Raw genomic sequence first — 15,870 nt, 5'->3', positions numbered from 1 at the left:
CACTTCTTGATGGGAGGACCTACAGAATCCCATTGCAAATAGACATGTCTTCTGGGAGAGGGAGAATTTGTTACCATATTGTCAATTTATCAGAGTTTTGGAAAAGGCTTAAAATAGTTGCAATAAAGAATTTGATAGGTTATTATAAAAGATGAATGAGTTATAGTGAAGAGATAGTTGAGTTTAGATAAGATGGCTTTATACTATACCCAGTTTATTAATACTGAGTACCAGAGTAGAGATTGCCCAAAATGCCAATGAAAATTATCTAGGAATGAAGCGTGGTATGGTAATGGGGACAGCAAAAGATCAGAGAGACAAGGGATTCTTCTAGTTGCAATTAGCTTTCAATGAAAGATGATCTTAAGTTTCAAGTTAGATAAGGAAGTAAAACCAGAGAGTTGGGCTAAGGTACTGAGAGAGGAGCTTAAAATTAACTACATGAAATTCAGCAAACAAAACAAATAGTAATCTTGAATCCATAAAATCAACTATTCAGTTCAGTTCAGTTGCTCAGTCATGTCCGACTCTTTGCGACCCCATAAATTGCAGCACGCCAGGCCTCCCTGTCCATCACCAACTCCCGGAGTTCACCCAAACTCATGTCCATCGAGTTGGTGATGCCATCTAGCCATCTCATCCTCTGTTATCCCCTTCTCCTCCTGCCCCCAATCCCTCCCTGCATCAGAGTCTTTTCCAATGAGTCAACTCTTCACATGAGGTGGCCAAAGTATTGGAGTTTCAGCTTTAGCATCAGTCTTTCCAAAGAACACCCAGGACTGATCTCCTTTAGAATGGACTGGTTGGATCTCCTTGCAGTCCAAGGGACTCTCAAGAGTCTTCTCCAACACCACAGTTCAAAAGCAGCAATTCTTCGGTGCTCAGCTTTCTTCACAGTCCAACTTTCACATCCATACATGACCACTGGAAAAACCATAGCCTTGACTAGACGGACCTTGTTGGTAACTATTACATAGGCACAAAGTGGGAAGATATATCTTAAAAGCAGCCTGAACGAGGCTTTTAAATTTGTGTTGAGCATAAAATCCAGGGTCAAAAGTATGATTCAGCTGCAAACGTTCCTCTATTATGGGGAAAAGAAAGTCAATTCTAACTTAATGTAATTTCTTATAGTACATAGAATGGGAATGGCCATTATCTACCTATGTCTTATACAGATGAGACTGTGCATGGGATACTATCATTAGTTCTAGGTACCATACAAAAGAGTTTATTGAACTGTAGCAAGTTCAAAGGAGAATGACCATATCATTCAAAGTGTTTTCTTTAAGCCTTTATTTCCATTTTATGTTGTTCAGAACAGCTTTGTTCTTACTAATTTACCTTATAATAAACGTTATAAACATTATTTAAAATAATGTTTGAACTTACAGAAGAAATCTTTACTTAAGTAAATTTTAAATTTAAATTACTTAATTACACTCACACACATGTAAAAATATAAAATTGTCTATGTTTTATGTATATTTGGAGATAGATAGGTAATCTCCTATATCTAGTACTGGTAGGACACAAATGAGTAGGATGGTATGTTGATTTGGTTCCTGCATGGACGGTGACTATTTATGTCATCTGGCTATGATTTCACAAAAATAGATGTCTTTGTATCACAATATTTGTATTTTGGCCTTCAGGTGGTATGTATTTATATCTTACCTGACTATGGCCATGTCATACTCCTGCTGCTGTTGCTAAGTCACTTCCCAAAACCCTCCACTGGCTTTCCATCTCATTTAGAGTAGAATCCAAAGTCCTTACAATTGTCCTGACCACTACATGATCTGAGTCCACCCTGCCCCTCATCCACTACTCTCTCCCCCTTACTCACCAACTGGCCTCCTAGCTGTATATACCACAGACACACTGTGCCTCAGGGCCTTTGTATATACTAGTCCTTTTGTCTCACCTTCGCTTCTCCTAGATACCTTCAAGCCTGGTTTCCTTACTTCATTCACATTTCTGTTCAAACATCAGTCTATCCGAGAGGTCTCCCTGATCCTCTCTACCCTTTTCCTTTATTTCCAAGTAAAATATTAGATTCATCAGGGCAGAGCCCTTATCTGTTATGCTCCATTAAGTACCTGGCCCGTGGTAGAAGCTCAGTAGCTGTTGAATAAATGAACATATGAATCTGACTTGGTTCTCTTGTGATGAATCAGACCAATATATTGTGGTATCAAGTCTAATGAGCAAAATCTCATAATTTGAATTAAAGGAAGAAAGGAATAAAATTGCTGTTTTCAAATATATTGTAAATCCAAATTGTTGAAAAATGTTCTAAATATGGCAAAATTGTGCATATTGTATGCTTTTTAAATAACTTTCCCCTGTTGGGCCTCAAAATGCTGCCTCTAAAACTTTTAAGACCAGAATTACAGTGCTGTTTCTCCCCCTTACCCACCCACCTATCTATCAAGAAGAGCTGTGTCCCTCATAACCAATGTCTTTGTCATAAATTTTTATCATCAATTTTTGCTCAGTTAAATTTGCTTCTTAAAGGTTCATTTTACTTACATTTCAATGAAAGGTTTTTCAGTTTGCTTCTTTCCTATCTCCTTGTAGGCGTGGCTGTACTGGAAGGTCCTATGTATGCAGTAGGAGGACATGATGGCTGGAGCTATCTGAATACAGTGGAAAGATGGGACCCTCAGGCTCGCCAGTGGAACTTTGTTGCTACCATGTCCACTCCCAGGAGCACAGTTGGTGTGGCTGTACTAAGTGGAAAGTAAGGATATATTTAAAGTTCCACTTAAATGTATCAAGCTATAGCATGTCCAACTTAAAAGATACATAGAAATCATGAGAGAAATACTTTGAATGATGTAAACAAACTTTTTAGTCTCTTTTTTATAATAGTTCTAAAAATAAATAGCTCAACATTAAGTTAGGGTTTTATTTTAATGTACAGATATTATAAATTTCTAGTTATTTTAAGTAAATTTTATATAAATATTCAATATAGTAAAAATCTGGTGGTTTATGTAACTGAAAAGTTTTTTTTTTTTAATTATATAGTCTCACTCCTATTTCTCTAATTCCTTCCATCTCTTCTACTGATTTTTCCTTACTTAAATATGTGTGTGTTTTAGTCGCACAGTTGTGTCTGACTCTTTGCAACCTCATGGACTGTAGACTGTCAGGCTCCTCTGTCCATGGGATTTTCCAGGCAGGGATATTGGAATGGGTTGCCATTTCCTTCTCTGGGGGATCTTCCCAACCCAGGGACTGAACCCAGATCTCCTGCATTAGCAGATGGAGTCTTTACCAGTGAGCTGTGGGGGAAGCCTTTCCTTACTTAACACTTCTTTCTTATCTTGATAAACTGCTGAATACTAGAATGCATTTAGAAAGACATGTTTCCTTGTTTCTTGTCTGCTCTAAATAAACATATTTGGATAGAGCCACCACTAATAGCTCTTGGTTACTCAAAGACTAAAACATATAGTATCTTTTCCAGGCCTTTCTTCCATAAAATGAAGACCTATATGGTTATTAAATAAAAGTTGTTTGTTACATAACTTTACTCATTTAAAATGCTTTATCATCATCTCCAGAAAGAGAAAAGAATAAAGGTTAAAATACAGAAACTTAAAATTATTTGTAAGATTGTTACTGATTATTAAAAGATTTAGATTTTATAGATGATAAAGTACAGGCAGATAGAGATTAAATAACTCGTCCAAAGTCACAGCTAGTAAGTGATAAGTGGTAGAACCAGGATTCAAACTCAGAGAGTCTGGCTCCAGAGTCCATTCTCTTAATGAGTGTACTATACCACTTTTCACAAGGAAGACCGAGGAATTCACTGTGAAGAGTGTACAGTACCTGAAATCCTATTAAACTGTGCATGTGTATATGTGTTTTTAGTTATTGACATTTCTAGTTGTTGATTCCTTCTAACATTCTGTGATCTGTATTTATATAATTACTCTAACAAGTATTAGTTTAAGATGAGGACAGTTTACTGTTAAGGCGGTAACATCAAAAAAAAGTTTTTAACATAAAATTTTAACAGGTTGAAGTTTCAAATAAATTTCAAATTCCATGCTATTAATATATTTTAAGTTTAAAACAATATACTGCTGCAACTATATTTTACTGTTTAAGATATATTATCTTATTATTTAAGAACCAGTTTGAAACCTGGGTTTGATCCCTGGTCAGAAAGATCCCCTGGAGAAGGGAATGGCTACCTACTCCAGTATTCTTGCCTGGAGAATTCCATGGGCAGAGGAGCCTGGCAGGCTACAGTCTGTGGAGTCACAAAGAGTCAGACATTACTGAGCAACTAACACTTCACTTTAGTGGCACAGGTATTACAAATAATGAATTAAAATTATGAAATATTTCTTTTAAATATGTATATCTACCCAAATATAAATACTTAAGAGTTTTAATGGGTAGAAATTTGATATAGTTCAAATCCTATTTTAAGAATTAAAAGATAGCTGAATATTAACTAAGGCATCCATACATTCAAAATGTGTAAGCTTTTGTACATGCAGTAAGCTGAATTTATTATTTTACAAAAAACTGATAGAAAAATATCTACAAAGAGTTTCCCAGGTGAATAGTAAGTCTAAGAAGATTTTGTGCTGAATAAAAAACATTTATATGTCCAAATACTTAAAATATTTTACATATTTTAAGATCAGAGTAAAAATATTTTTAATTAGGGCTTCCCTGGTGGCTCAGTGGTAAAGAATTCACCTACCTGCCAATGCTGGAGACTTGGGTTCTATCCCTGGGCTGGGAAAATCCCACATGCCATAAGGCAACTAAGCCCGTGTGCCACAACTAGTGAGGCTATGCTCTAGGGCCTGTGAGCGATAACTCCTGAGCCCACACCCTAGAGCTGTGCTCTGCAACAAGAGCAGCCACCACAGTTAGCAGTACTCATACCACAACTAGAGAGTAACCCCTGCTCACTGCAATTAGAGAAAAGCTCACACACCAATGAAGACCTAGCACAACCAAAACTGAATAAATAAAATTATTTTTTTAATAATATTTTTATTAGTGCAGTAGTAATAATATAATTAATAATCTTAGTGCAGTGTATTGACTGATAATGAATTTCTATTGGTTTATTAGGCAACATTTAGAACATTAACATACCAATGAATATAAATATGATATTTTAATGTCCTAAACATTGTCTAGTAGATGAGTATATTTGAATCGATAGTTCTGTTCTCATATTTCACTATTACAAATACATCCCAGATGACTGTTGACTGTACAACTGCTCATTAATGTAACTGTTGTCCTGCTTCTCCTTCTTACTGAGTGACCACATGCAAGTTTCTTAATCTCCATGAATCCCAGTTTCTTTACCTGTGAAACAAGGATACAAATAGTTTGTCATAGGATCACTGTAATGATTAAATTAATACATGTAGAGTGCCTCACCTGTGGTAGTGCTCAGAGGTTAGTTTCTTTTATCACCAAGTCCTATCTTAGCTATTTAAGAAATGTCATGGTATATTTATATATCATCTTTTATCTGTTTTAAGACACACTTTAACATCTCTAAAATTGTGATGTACTCTACAATCAGTGGTAACTTGTCAGTTAGATGGCAGCTGTGAAAAAGTTGTCTTTGCTCACATGAGTTTATGTTTTCTTTTTTATGTATGTACAGAATGATATGTAATATATACAAATATATGATATATACATGTGCCATTTAATAGGTAGCACATCTTCGTTCTTAATGGCACATAGATTGACAGTATTCCTTATAACTGATGACACCCTGAATTCAATGAAATACCATAAGAATAACCTCTTTCTTTGTTCTATGCATAATAATAGGACTGTCTCTTATTTCCCATTCAATTTGTTCTTTTTATAGACTTTATGCAGTTGGTGGTCGTGATGGAAGTTCCTGTCTCAAGTCAGTAGAATGTTTTGATCCTCATACTAATAAGTGGACACTCTGTGCACAAATGTCAAAAAGGAGAGGGGGAGTAGGAGTCACTACCTGGAACGGATTGCTGTATGCCATCGGGGGACACGACGCACCTGCATCCAACTTGACTTCCAGGCTGTCGGACTGTGTGGAGAGGTATCTCCTGTGAAAGAAAGCTAGGAATGAATCAACAAACCTAAGCCTCTGACACTCCCACACAAATTAATAACTCTTGTTTTTGGTTTGTTTTTATTTTTTTAAATTTTAATTGGAGGATAATTACTTTACAATATTGTGGTGGTTCTCTTGCCTGGAAAATCCCATGGATGGAGGAGCCTGGTAGGCTACAGTCCATGGGGTCGCTAAGAGTCGGACACAACTGAGTGACTTCACTTTCACTTTTCACTTTCATGCATTGGAGAAGGAAATGGCAACCCACTCCAGTGTTCTTTCCTGGAGAATCCCAGGGACGGGGGAGCCTGGTGGGCTGCCGTCTATGAGGTCGCACAGAGTCGGACACGACTGAAGCGACTTAGCAGCAGCAGCAGCATTGTGGTGGTTTTTGCCATACATTCACATGAATCAGCCATGGGTGTACATGTGTTCCTGATCCTGACCCTCCCTCCCACCTCCCTCCCCGTCCCATCCCCCCGGCTCATCCCAGTGCACCCTGAGCACCCTGCCTCGTGCATCGAACCTGGACTGGCAATCTATTTCACATATGATAATATACATGTTTCAGTGCTATTCTCTCAAATCATCCCACCGTCGCCTTCTCCAACTTGAGCACCCACAAACAAGGCAGTTCATTATGAGCTCTGTAAATACTGGGTGGTTTGCTCAGGCCATCTCTTGATCTGTCTCCAGCAACCCCCTCAGAGTCTTCCCTCAGTGTTACCTTAGAATTGATTACATAATTCATTAATTGAATCCTTTGACAAACATTTACTGTGTACCTATTTTGTACTGGATATTGTACCTAATAAGAAAAGGAGTCTGATGAATTTTACAGAGAATGAATTAGGAGCTGGAAGCAAATAAGCAAAAAGGAAAGGGACATTTCTGACATGTTTTGATATAAAATGAAGTAGTATGAAATAGTAAAAGAAAATAAAGGGCTAGTAAGACTTAAAACTTGAACAAGTTATCCATGTTCAAAACTCATATATGGGTCTAGGTAAAGAGCCTGACATCAACACAAGCTCTGGACAGTGGTTCAGCACCCCCCCCCCATCTTCTGTGTGATCCAGAGAATTGAAGGGATTTAGGAAGTAGATTTTGGAGAAGGCAATGGCAAGCCACTCTAGTACTCTTGCCTAGAAAATCTCATGGACGGAGGAACTTGGTAGGCTGCAGTCCATGGGGTCACTACTAGTCGGACACAACTGAGCGACTTCACTTTCACTCTTCAGTTTCATGCATTGGAGAGGAAATGGCAACCCACTCCAGTGTTCTTGCCTGGAGAATCCCAGGGACGGCAGAGCCTTTTGGGCTGCCGTCTATGGGGTTGCACAGAGTCGGACACGACTGAAGCGACTTAGCAGCAGCAGCAGCAGCAGCAGCAGGAAGTAAATTGAGTAGGAGTGTGTATGAACACATCAGAAAGGTATATGTTTCAAAACTGGAAGGCAGCTACTGTCACTGGAGAACACAGAACGACAGAAGTGGCAGGAAAGTAGTAGGGGGAGGTCGGGGCAGATCTTGTAGAGTCTTGAAGCCCTGTTAAGGATCTTGGATTTTAAAGAGCAATGAAAAGTTAACAAATATGTGTATGTGTGTGAATTATTTAATAAATTATAAATGACTAAAAGAAGGATAAAAAATGAAGGTTTGTAGATGACAGTGAGTGCTTTCTATAAAATAATAAGCAGAGTTGGTGTTTTTTGAGAAAGCAAGATAGTTAACACCTATGTTTCACCTGTGTCAGGAAGAAAATAATTCAGACTTTGCCTGCTGCATGTTAAAATCCAGGAAAGATATATGGAAGTGTTTAAACACTTTGTCCCATAAATTACAGGCCCACTATAGGACCGCACCCAGTGAAAAGCTGTTCATTAATACAAGAAGCATATATAAGTCATTTGGAAGCAATATAAGTCATCTTAGCATGGTGTATCTGCTCTTAGATAATTTGGGAGCAGTTCTAGTTAACATACTTCATGAAAAGGACAAGAAACTCTAAAAATGAGCAGTTAACAGTGATTGAGGGGAATTCCCTGGTTGTCCAGTGGTTAGGACTCCAAGCTTCCATTGTGAGGGGTATAGGTTTCGATCCCAGCACCACCACCACCACCCCCAAAAAAAAACATAAAAAGCAAAAAAAAGCTGCAGTTGAGGCTGTTAGTCATCTTACATAGAGCACCCATCTTATGCAGAGCTTCATGAATTGATTTCTTCAGATTTGCAGTAGGCAATCTAAAACCCTAAAGCAGTTTTAAACATTCACATGAGCTCTTTTGGACTAGTTTAAATGTTACACATCTGTAAAATAATTCTGTTGTAATTTAGAAGTTTTCAGGAAAATACTGATTTTTTTCTCTAAAATGTGTTCATTATGTAATAGATAATAAGACATAAAATAGGATTAAAGGACAGAAGGATTTTATGTAAAGTGTTGTGAGAATAATGTCAGCTCCATTTCTAAAATTTCCTTTCAGATATGATCCTAAAACAGATATGTGGACTGCAGTGGCTTCTATGAGCATCAGCAGAGATGCTGTGGGGGTCTGTTTACTTGGTGATAAATTATATGCTGTTGGAGGGTATGATGGACAGACTTATCTTAATACAGTGGAGGCTTATGATCCCCAGACAAATGAGTGGACCCAGGTATGGCATTTCATGTTTCATTATTACACTTACTGTATTTTTGTTAAAAACAATTCTTTTGGTAAAACAGACCCTAATTATGTCCAGTATTAAAATACATAGCATAAGCAAGATAAAGTCATCTCTTAATTAAATATAAGAAAACAGAGGGAGTGTTTAATTTTATAGTATAGTTAAAATTCAAAATTACCTTTAAAGTGTGAGTTAATACTCAGAGAAATTATTAATTGTAAGAAAACATTATTAATGTAAGAAAACATTAAATAAATGTCACTAAAGTGGAAATACGCAGGCTATCTTGAGGAAGTGGGGCTGGTTATAAGACTCCATGATTGAGAAGAGTAGGAATTCTTGGAGAGGAAGGTTGGAGTCAGGATGGAGGTCTGTAATGGTTAGCCTAAAGAGTTTGATAGTGAGAATCCAGTGGAGACTTTTAACTGAGAGAGCAATGCAGTAATAGAAAATCCACATGTCAGAAGCTGGGGCCAAGGTAAATTGGGTTGGGGCAGGGTAAGTGAAGGCTGGGTGAAAGGACATTTAGAAGGTTGCTTCATTTATACGGAGAAGGCAATGGCACCCAACTCCAGTACTCTTGCCTGGAAAATCCCATGGACGGAGGAGCCTGGTAGGCTGAAGTCCATGAGGTCGCTAAGAGTCGGATACGACTGAGCGACTTCACTTTCACTTTTCACTTTCATGCATTGGAGAAGGAAATGGCAACCCACTCCAGTGTTCTTGCCTGGAGAATCCCAGGGACGGGGGAGCCTGGCGGGCTGCCGTCTATGGGGTTGCACAGAGTCAGGCACGACTGAAGCGACTTAGCAGCAGCAGCAGGTTGTCTAGAGAGGTGCAGCTTCTGGAGAAAACAGCAAAAGAATGATCAGAGAGTATCTTAGTAGATAATGAAATAGAGCATTAAAATAAAGGAGAGAAGATTTCAATAACATAAAAGAATGAAGAAGATTTGTCATTCATGAAGTTGTCAGGACCTTTGAGAATGTGATAGAAGCAGAAGCCACCAGAAGATTAAAAGGAAATGTGGAAGCTAGAGCGGCATACAATTTTAAAATAATGATAATGATAGAAAGTTAACACTTAATACATTTTATGTACCTGGCTCTGTTCTAAGCACTTCACATTAAAGAATCTTCCCAACAACTCTATGAGGTAAGTACTATTATCTCCTCACTGTATTGGATGAGGTGTCTAAATAGCTGACTCAGTGTCACACAGCAGGTAAATGGTGGAGTTAAATTTTGAGCCTAGAATCTTTTTCACAATTAAAGATGAAGACAGGAGAGTTGACAGAAAGCAAAGTTGAAGGCATTTTTCTGAAAAGAAGGACAGAAAACAGAATTGAGGGCAAAGGCAGGAGGAAAGTTTTTATCCTCAGACTGGAGGAAAGGTTTTATCCTCCAAAACTGGAGGGGAAGATGAGAATATGAGGATTGAAAGATAGAAAGTATTTTCAGGTGAAGAGAATGGTAGGTAAAGAGACTTAGATTGTATAACCTTGATCTTATTTCTTAAATAAGTGAGATCACTTGGTGAAGGGGAGAAGGCATAATTTGAGGACTTGAGTTAGAGCTACAGAATTTCATAAGAAACTACCATCAGCCTCCTACCATGGCAGAAGAAGTTGTGAATGATAATTGAGGAACCCAAGAAGAGAGAGAAGACTCTCTTTTCCTGAAATGTATTTCATTTAAGCCCTTAGGCCAGTTATAAGGAAATCTATTTCAAACTTGCTATTACAGATAATTAATACTTTATGCTGAATCACTCTGTATCAGAATTCATAATCTGTGACCATACAGCCCTTTGCTTTATATGCCATCTCCATTACTTTTTAAAAATTTTTTATTGAAGAACAATTAGTATACAATATTATATAAGTTACAAGTGTACAATATAGTGATTAACAATTTAAAGATGACTGTATTCCTTGTGTTGTACAGTGTGTCTTTGTGGCTTATTTTATACATGTGTTTGCTCAGTCGTGTCTGACTCTGTTATCCCATGGATTGTAGACTGCCAGATTCCTCTGTCCATGGAATTTTCCAGGCAAAAGTACTGGAGTGGGTTGCCATTTCCTCTTCCAGGGGATCCCACCCAGGGATCAGTCAAACCCACTTCTCTTGGGTCTTCTGCATTGGCAGGCAGAATCTTTACCACTGTGCCACCTGGGAAGCCCCGTTTTATACGCAGTTGTTTGTAACTCTTAATTCTCTACCTCTGTTTTGCTCCTCCACTCTCTCCAGTGGTAACCACTAGTTCTCTAGATCCATGAGTCTGTTTTGTTGTTGTTGTTGTTGTTGTTGTTGTTGTTGTATTCACTAGTTTGTTGCATTATTTAGATTCCACATATAAGTGATTTTAAAGCTCCCAAATGTGAACTTATAACCATAGTATCTGAAAAATAAATGTTTTCCATTCGATGGTCCTACAAATGGACAGGAGGACATTTATTTGCATAGGAAATGAAATATGATTATGAAGTCTTAAGCTACCACTCACCCCACTACCAGCATTGACCCAAAACAGGTGACCACATTGCGTTTAGTAAATTTTCAAAGCTAAACTTTCTAGCTGGTTATCATGACAACATCGACTGTTCACAGGGTAGAGACAGTGTCTTGAGTGTTTTGAGAAAAACTACTAATTACAGACATTGTGATTTAAATGACTTGGAGGTTACTTCTAGAATACTATAAGTAAATATGGTTTTAAAATAGGTTATTTAATCAAAAAGATGTAACGGTGATGAAAACAACTGATTCAGGTGGAGAACAACCGTGAATTCACTCACGTTGAAGTCAGGTGTATCCTTAATTGGTCAGGAGAGGAGAGTCAAAATGACTAGAAGGTCATTTTGATATCGTGTACAGGTGGCACAGTGGTAAAGAATCTGCCTGCCAAGCAGGAGACCTGGGTTACCATCCCCAGATTGGGAAGATCTCCTGGAGAAGGGAATTGCAACCCATTTAACTGTTCCTCCCAGGATAATCCTAAAGACAGAGGAACCTGGCAGGCTATGATGTTACAAAGAGACATGACTGAGAAACTAACCCCCACCACCATTTGACAAAAACACTTTACGACATATCCGTACATGCATAGGTACAAAACAAAGCCCTTTCCAAATGCTTAATGTTTTAATTCTGTTAGCTCAAATGCATAGATTCTTACTGGGCTCAAAGTCGTCTTTCTTTTAAAACTATTCTTGTCTACACTTATCTCCACTATGAATTACTCCAGTGTCTAGAGTACTTTTGGGGGAAAAAAAAAAAGACAATAAGTGAAATATTTAAGAATTGTTGCTTATTCATAAGATTATACTTTCTCCCAAGTGGCTCATATTTCTGTCTCACTGTTCTCACGGGTGTAGAGTTTATTCACCAGGTTTGTTTTCACTCCCAAGAAGCTGGGTGGATGATATGTGTTATTTATTCACTCTGCTAACAAGTAGTAGAATGAGTTTAGACTTTTCAGCCATGCTGAGAAGGTCATCAATAACTGTGAAGTCAGTGGTTCCTCCAGAGTAAGCAGATCCCAGGCAGCAGTGTATTTTGTGTACTCTCTGAGACAGCAAAGTCACTGCAGCTCTGGATAATACTTGGTATTTTCTCCATGTTGGTCACAAAGTTACTCTAAGTGTTCAACCTTGTCTCACATCCATATTGTACATAATTTTGGCCAAAATAGTGTTTCACATAGAACAGTTCCTGATCTGTCTTTAAAAGTCATCTTTAAAGAGAAGTGAATGCTACATTGTGTTATATACTCAAAACGATTTAGTCCGTGAAGCTTTGGCATCAGGAAAGAGGATCTCGTTTAAGAAAAGAGCCAGCAGAAGAGCTCGGACAGTAGGGTTTGGGCAGCAGCTCTTTGGCAACCACTGTGAGCAAACTGTTTCAATATTTCATTGACTGTTGTAGTATTATCAACATTTTTACCCACAATCCCAACACAAGTCTTTTTGGTTTTTTGTTTGTTTTTTTAGGTTGCTCCACTGTGCCTTGGAAGAGCTGGAGCTTGCGTTGTGACTGTGAAACTATAACTTAGTGCTTGTTTTTCTAAATGAAGATATCTTCTTCCTTTATGAATTTAGTATAATTATTCTGCTATCAATGGATATGTTTTTAGTAAATTTGCAACGCCACATTCCTGGGCACAAAGTGCCTGATCTCTAAATGAAGATGTTAAAACACGGAAGGAAAGAACAGAAGAACCAGGATTAAAAACTTTCACTTCTTAAGAGATTAAAACTGTGTCTGGTGGATTGTGAATGTATGTTCCTGATATATAGAATATGACGACAAATGCACTGCTCCTAACACAACCCAGGGTTAATTGGGAATTTCATTTCTTTTAATAATCAAAAACATTTTACTGAATACTATTATCCAGATTTCTTTTATTATAGTGCAGATACATCTGATAAAACTTCTAATGTATTGCTTTGTAACTTTACCATACATGAGTTGTAGTAATTTTTATTCATTTGTTTGCTTAACCACAACCACTATTTTAATGATATACTAAAGACTATGCATTTAGTTTTTTTCAGGAATAGCTGAATTTTCTGTGCTTTGGTTGTAGAGTTTTATTTCTAAAGTTTCTAAGTGAATCAATTTAATGAACATTAAAGAGAACAATGACCAAATAAAAGCTTGTTTTGATCTTTGGGATCTATTTAAATATTCATTCCATCTAGATTCATCAAGAACTCTATATTATGATATTCTTCCTTTGGAACTGAAACAAGGTGTTTTACATTAAATTCAAGATATGCACATTTTGTGGAGAAAATAAATGCTATATACCCTCTAAGGTTCTTTCACCTAAGTAGCATTTAATTATATGGATTTGTTTTCTTTTCTATTATTAAAAATGTTTTGATTTTGTCTTTTTGTATCAAAGAACTGTTTGGATATTCCTATGTTCTCAAGTCTGTGTTTGCCTCTCCTGCCTTGTTTCTTATCTTTTGCCAGAACTAGTAATCCTTTGTGCGTCTTTGTAATCAGTTTGGAGGGGATGGGCTTACTGAATGTTTGGCAAATGAGTTTAAAGTATTTATTACCCCAAATTTTGTACATTTGTAAACTCTTAATTACACATGTGAATGTTAATACTGTCAGTGAATTATTTATTGTTTGCACAAGTGCACTGGGCAGTATTTTACGGTAAATTCTTTAGGGTATAAGTCATTAACATATCTTAATATAAAAAGAGTATAAACTAAATTCTCACCTTTTAAAAGTTCATATTGTGGTTAATGTGTTTTTACATTCTGTATCAGTGTAGCCTTTATTTTGGTTGCTTCCTTTAAAAATTGAGCTTTTTTTTTTTTTGAGCTGATTTTGAATACTCATGAAATTTTTCTACCTTTGAAGTCAACAAACTTAGGACTTTTATTCTCAAAGAAAATTCCATGGGCATTTTACTGGTGTGGGTACTAAGAAAATAGCAGTGATCATGACAAATATATTATTATTTCATATATTCATTGTAGTGTGTATATGAATTCAGATATTTTCCTCACAAGATGGGGTCAGCTGTAGAGTATATTTATTTAGGGTAAGAGAGAGAAGAGGAAAAAGGTATAAGAAACAAAACAAAAATTTCAGAAGTAGAAATGTGTTAGTACATCATCCCTTCATGTGGAGGCTTAGGCCTGGATTTGAAAGGAAAGTGCTTATCCTTTTGTTTACTTCTCATCTCCATTCATCATTCACTGTCTCCTTCCCTGTGTCTGCAGTGGAGTCAGACTCACCTTAAAGGTAAGGAACTGATTCTTGTCCCTGAGGATCTTCCTTTCTTTTATGGGATTCATTAGAACAGTTACTTTGATTTTCTGTCCCCCTGGAGGGTCTTTCTAATGGAGTTTTGTAGTCAATAGGACCTGCTGTCCTGGATACAAATGAAGAAAACTGATTTCTTTTCTAGTGACAGAGCATTTGCCAAAACATTTATTCTTCTCTTAGACTGGGATCTTGTAAATCTAGAGGAAAATATGGCCCTTCCTTGTGTGCATCATCCAAGACTGCTGTCTTAACTTTTACTATTAGCTTCTCCATTATCCCAATGAACATCTCATCCAGCTGCTCTTAATTTTAGCCCCAGTTAATGACCACCTTATGAAAATTAAGAATATCTGTGAACTATTGAATACTTATGAATTAGGATCCAAGCTTTTTGCATGCATTAATGTACTTAATTGTTCTCCTTTTATTATTCTCCTTACTCAGATGAGGAAACTGGAGCATGGAGAGTTTAACCCCAAGATTATATATAGCAAGTTAGTGGCAGAGTAGGGAGTCAGGTGTAGAAGTCTGGCTCAGGAGTCCATGCTGTTACCACTCCTGCTTCTAGGTAGAAAAGAAGTTTCATTTCATGTGAGAAATCATTAATTTAAAAAACTTTATTTTAAATAAATCATTTATTTTAATTTAAAAGAATGTTAATGCTTTAGAAGTAAAATTTATCAGTTATACTCTTACCAGAAATTTTTGGTTCCTTAATATTGGGGGGATATTTTATTTAAATAAAATTCATATGGAATTTTATATACATTTTGCTTTAGAAAAGTAAATGTAAGTAAACATACTTCCAGGTTTTATGAATATTAGATAAATTTCATGGTATTTTGGATGGCTCAGTCATAAATCAAAAATACGCTTTATGGGACTTCTCTGTTGGTCCCGTGGCTAGGACTCCACACTCCCAGTACAGGGGCCCAGCTTCAGTCCCTGGTTGGGGTACTGGATCCCACCTACCACAACGAAAGATCCTGAATGCTGCAATGAAGATCAAAGATCTCGCATTTCACAACTAAGACTCGGCACAGCCAAATAAATAAGTAATAATTTTTTTTTTAATGTTTTATGGCCAACAAAATAGATAATCTGTATGAAATAGACAAATTTCTGGAAATACACAAATCACTAAAACTGATTTAAGAAGAAATAAATCTAAACAAATCTAACAAGTAAGAATTGACTCAATCATCAAAAACAAAAAAAGTTCAGAACCAGAATTTGGTAGACTTCACAAGTTTATAAGACCAGCATTACCTTGATACCTAAGCCAGGCAAAAGCAGATT

General features: G+C 36.9%; 1 protein-coding gene across 6 annotated transcripts in view; it reads left to right on the top strand.

Moving 5' to 3' along the window:
* The window catches only part of KLHL5 (kelch like family member 5), a 93,017-nt gene extending 79,121 nt beyond the window's left edge, over positions 1–13,896 (top strand). For all 6 annotated transcript variants that reach the window (XM_086406108.1, XM_086406106.1, XM_086406104.1 and 3 more), the window contains 4 exons: positions 2,584–2,746; positions 5,879–6,091; positions 8,593–8,764; positions 12,768–13,896. In XM_086406108.1, the coding sequence (XP_086262234.1) occupies positions 2,584–2,746; positions 5,879–6,091; positions 8,593–8,764; positions 12,768–12,824 (605 nt within the window). In that variant the 3' untranslated portion in view covers positions 12,825–13,896. The remainder of the gene's footprint in view (positions 1–2,583; positions 2,747–5,878; positions 6,092–8,592; positions 8,765–12,767) is intronic.
* The last annotated feature ends 1,974 nt before the right edge of the window (positions 13,897–15,870 follow it).

The sequence above is a fragment of the Bos grunniens genome, chromosome 6, assembly GCF_055505025.1.
Source record: "Bos grunniens cultivar Pamir isolate PY7600 chromosome 6, Bosgru_T2T1.0, whole genome shotgun sequence".
Lineage (NCBI taxonomy): Eukaryota > Metazoa > Chordata > Mammalia > Artiodactyla > Bovidae > Bos > Bos grunniens.
The sequence above is the reverse complement of the archived record's forward strand: the minus strand, read 5'-3'. Positions and strand labels throughout refer to the sequence as shown.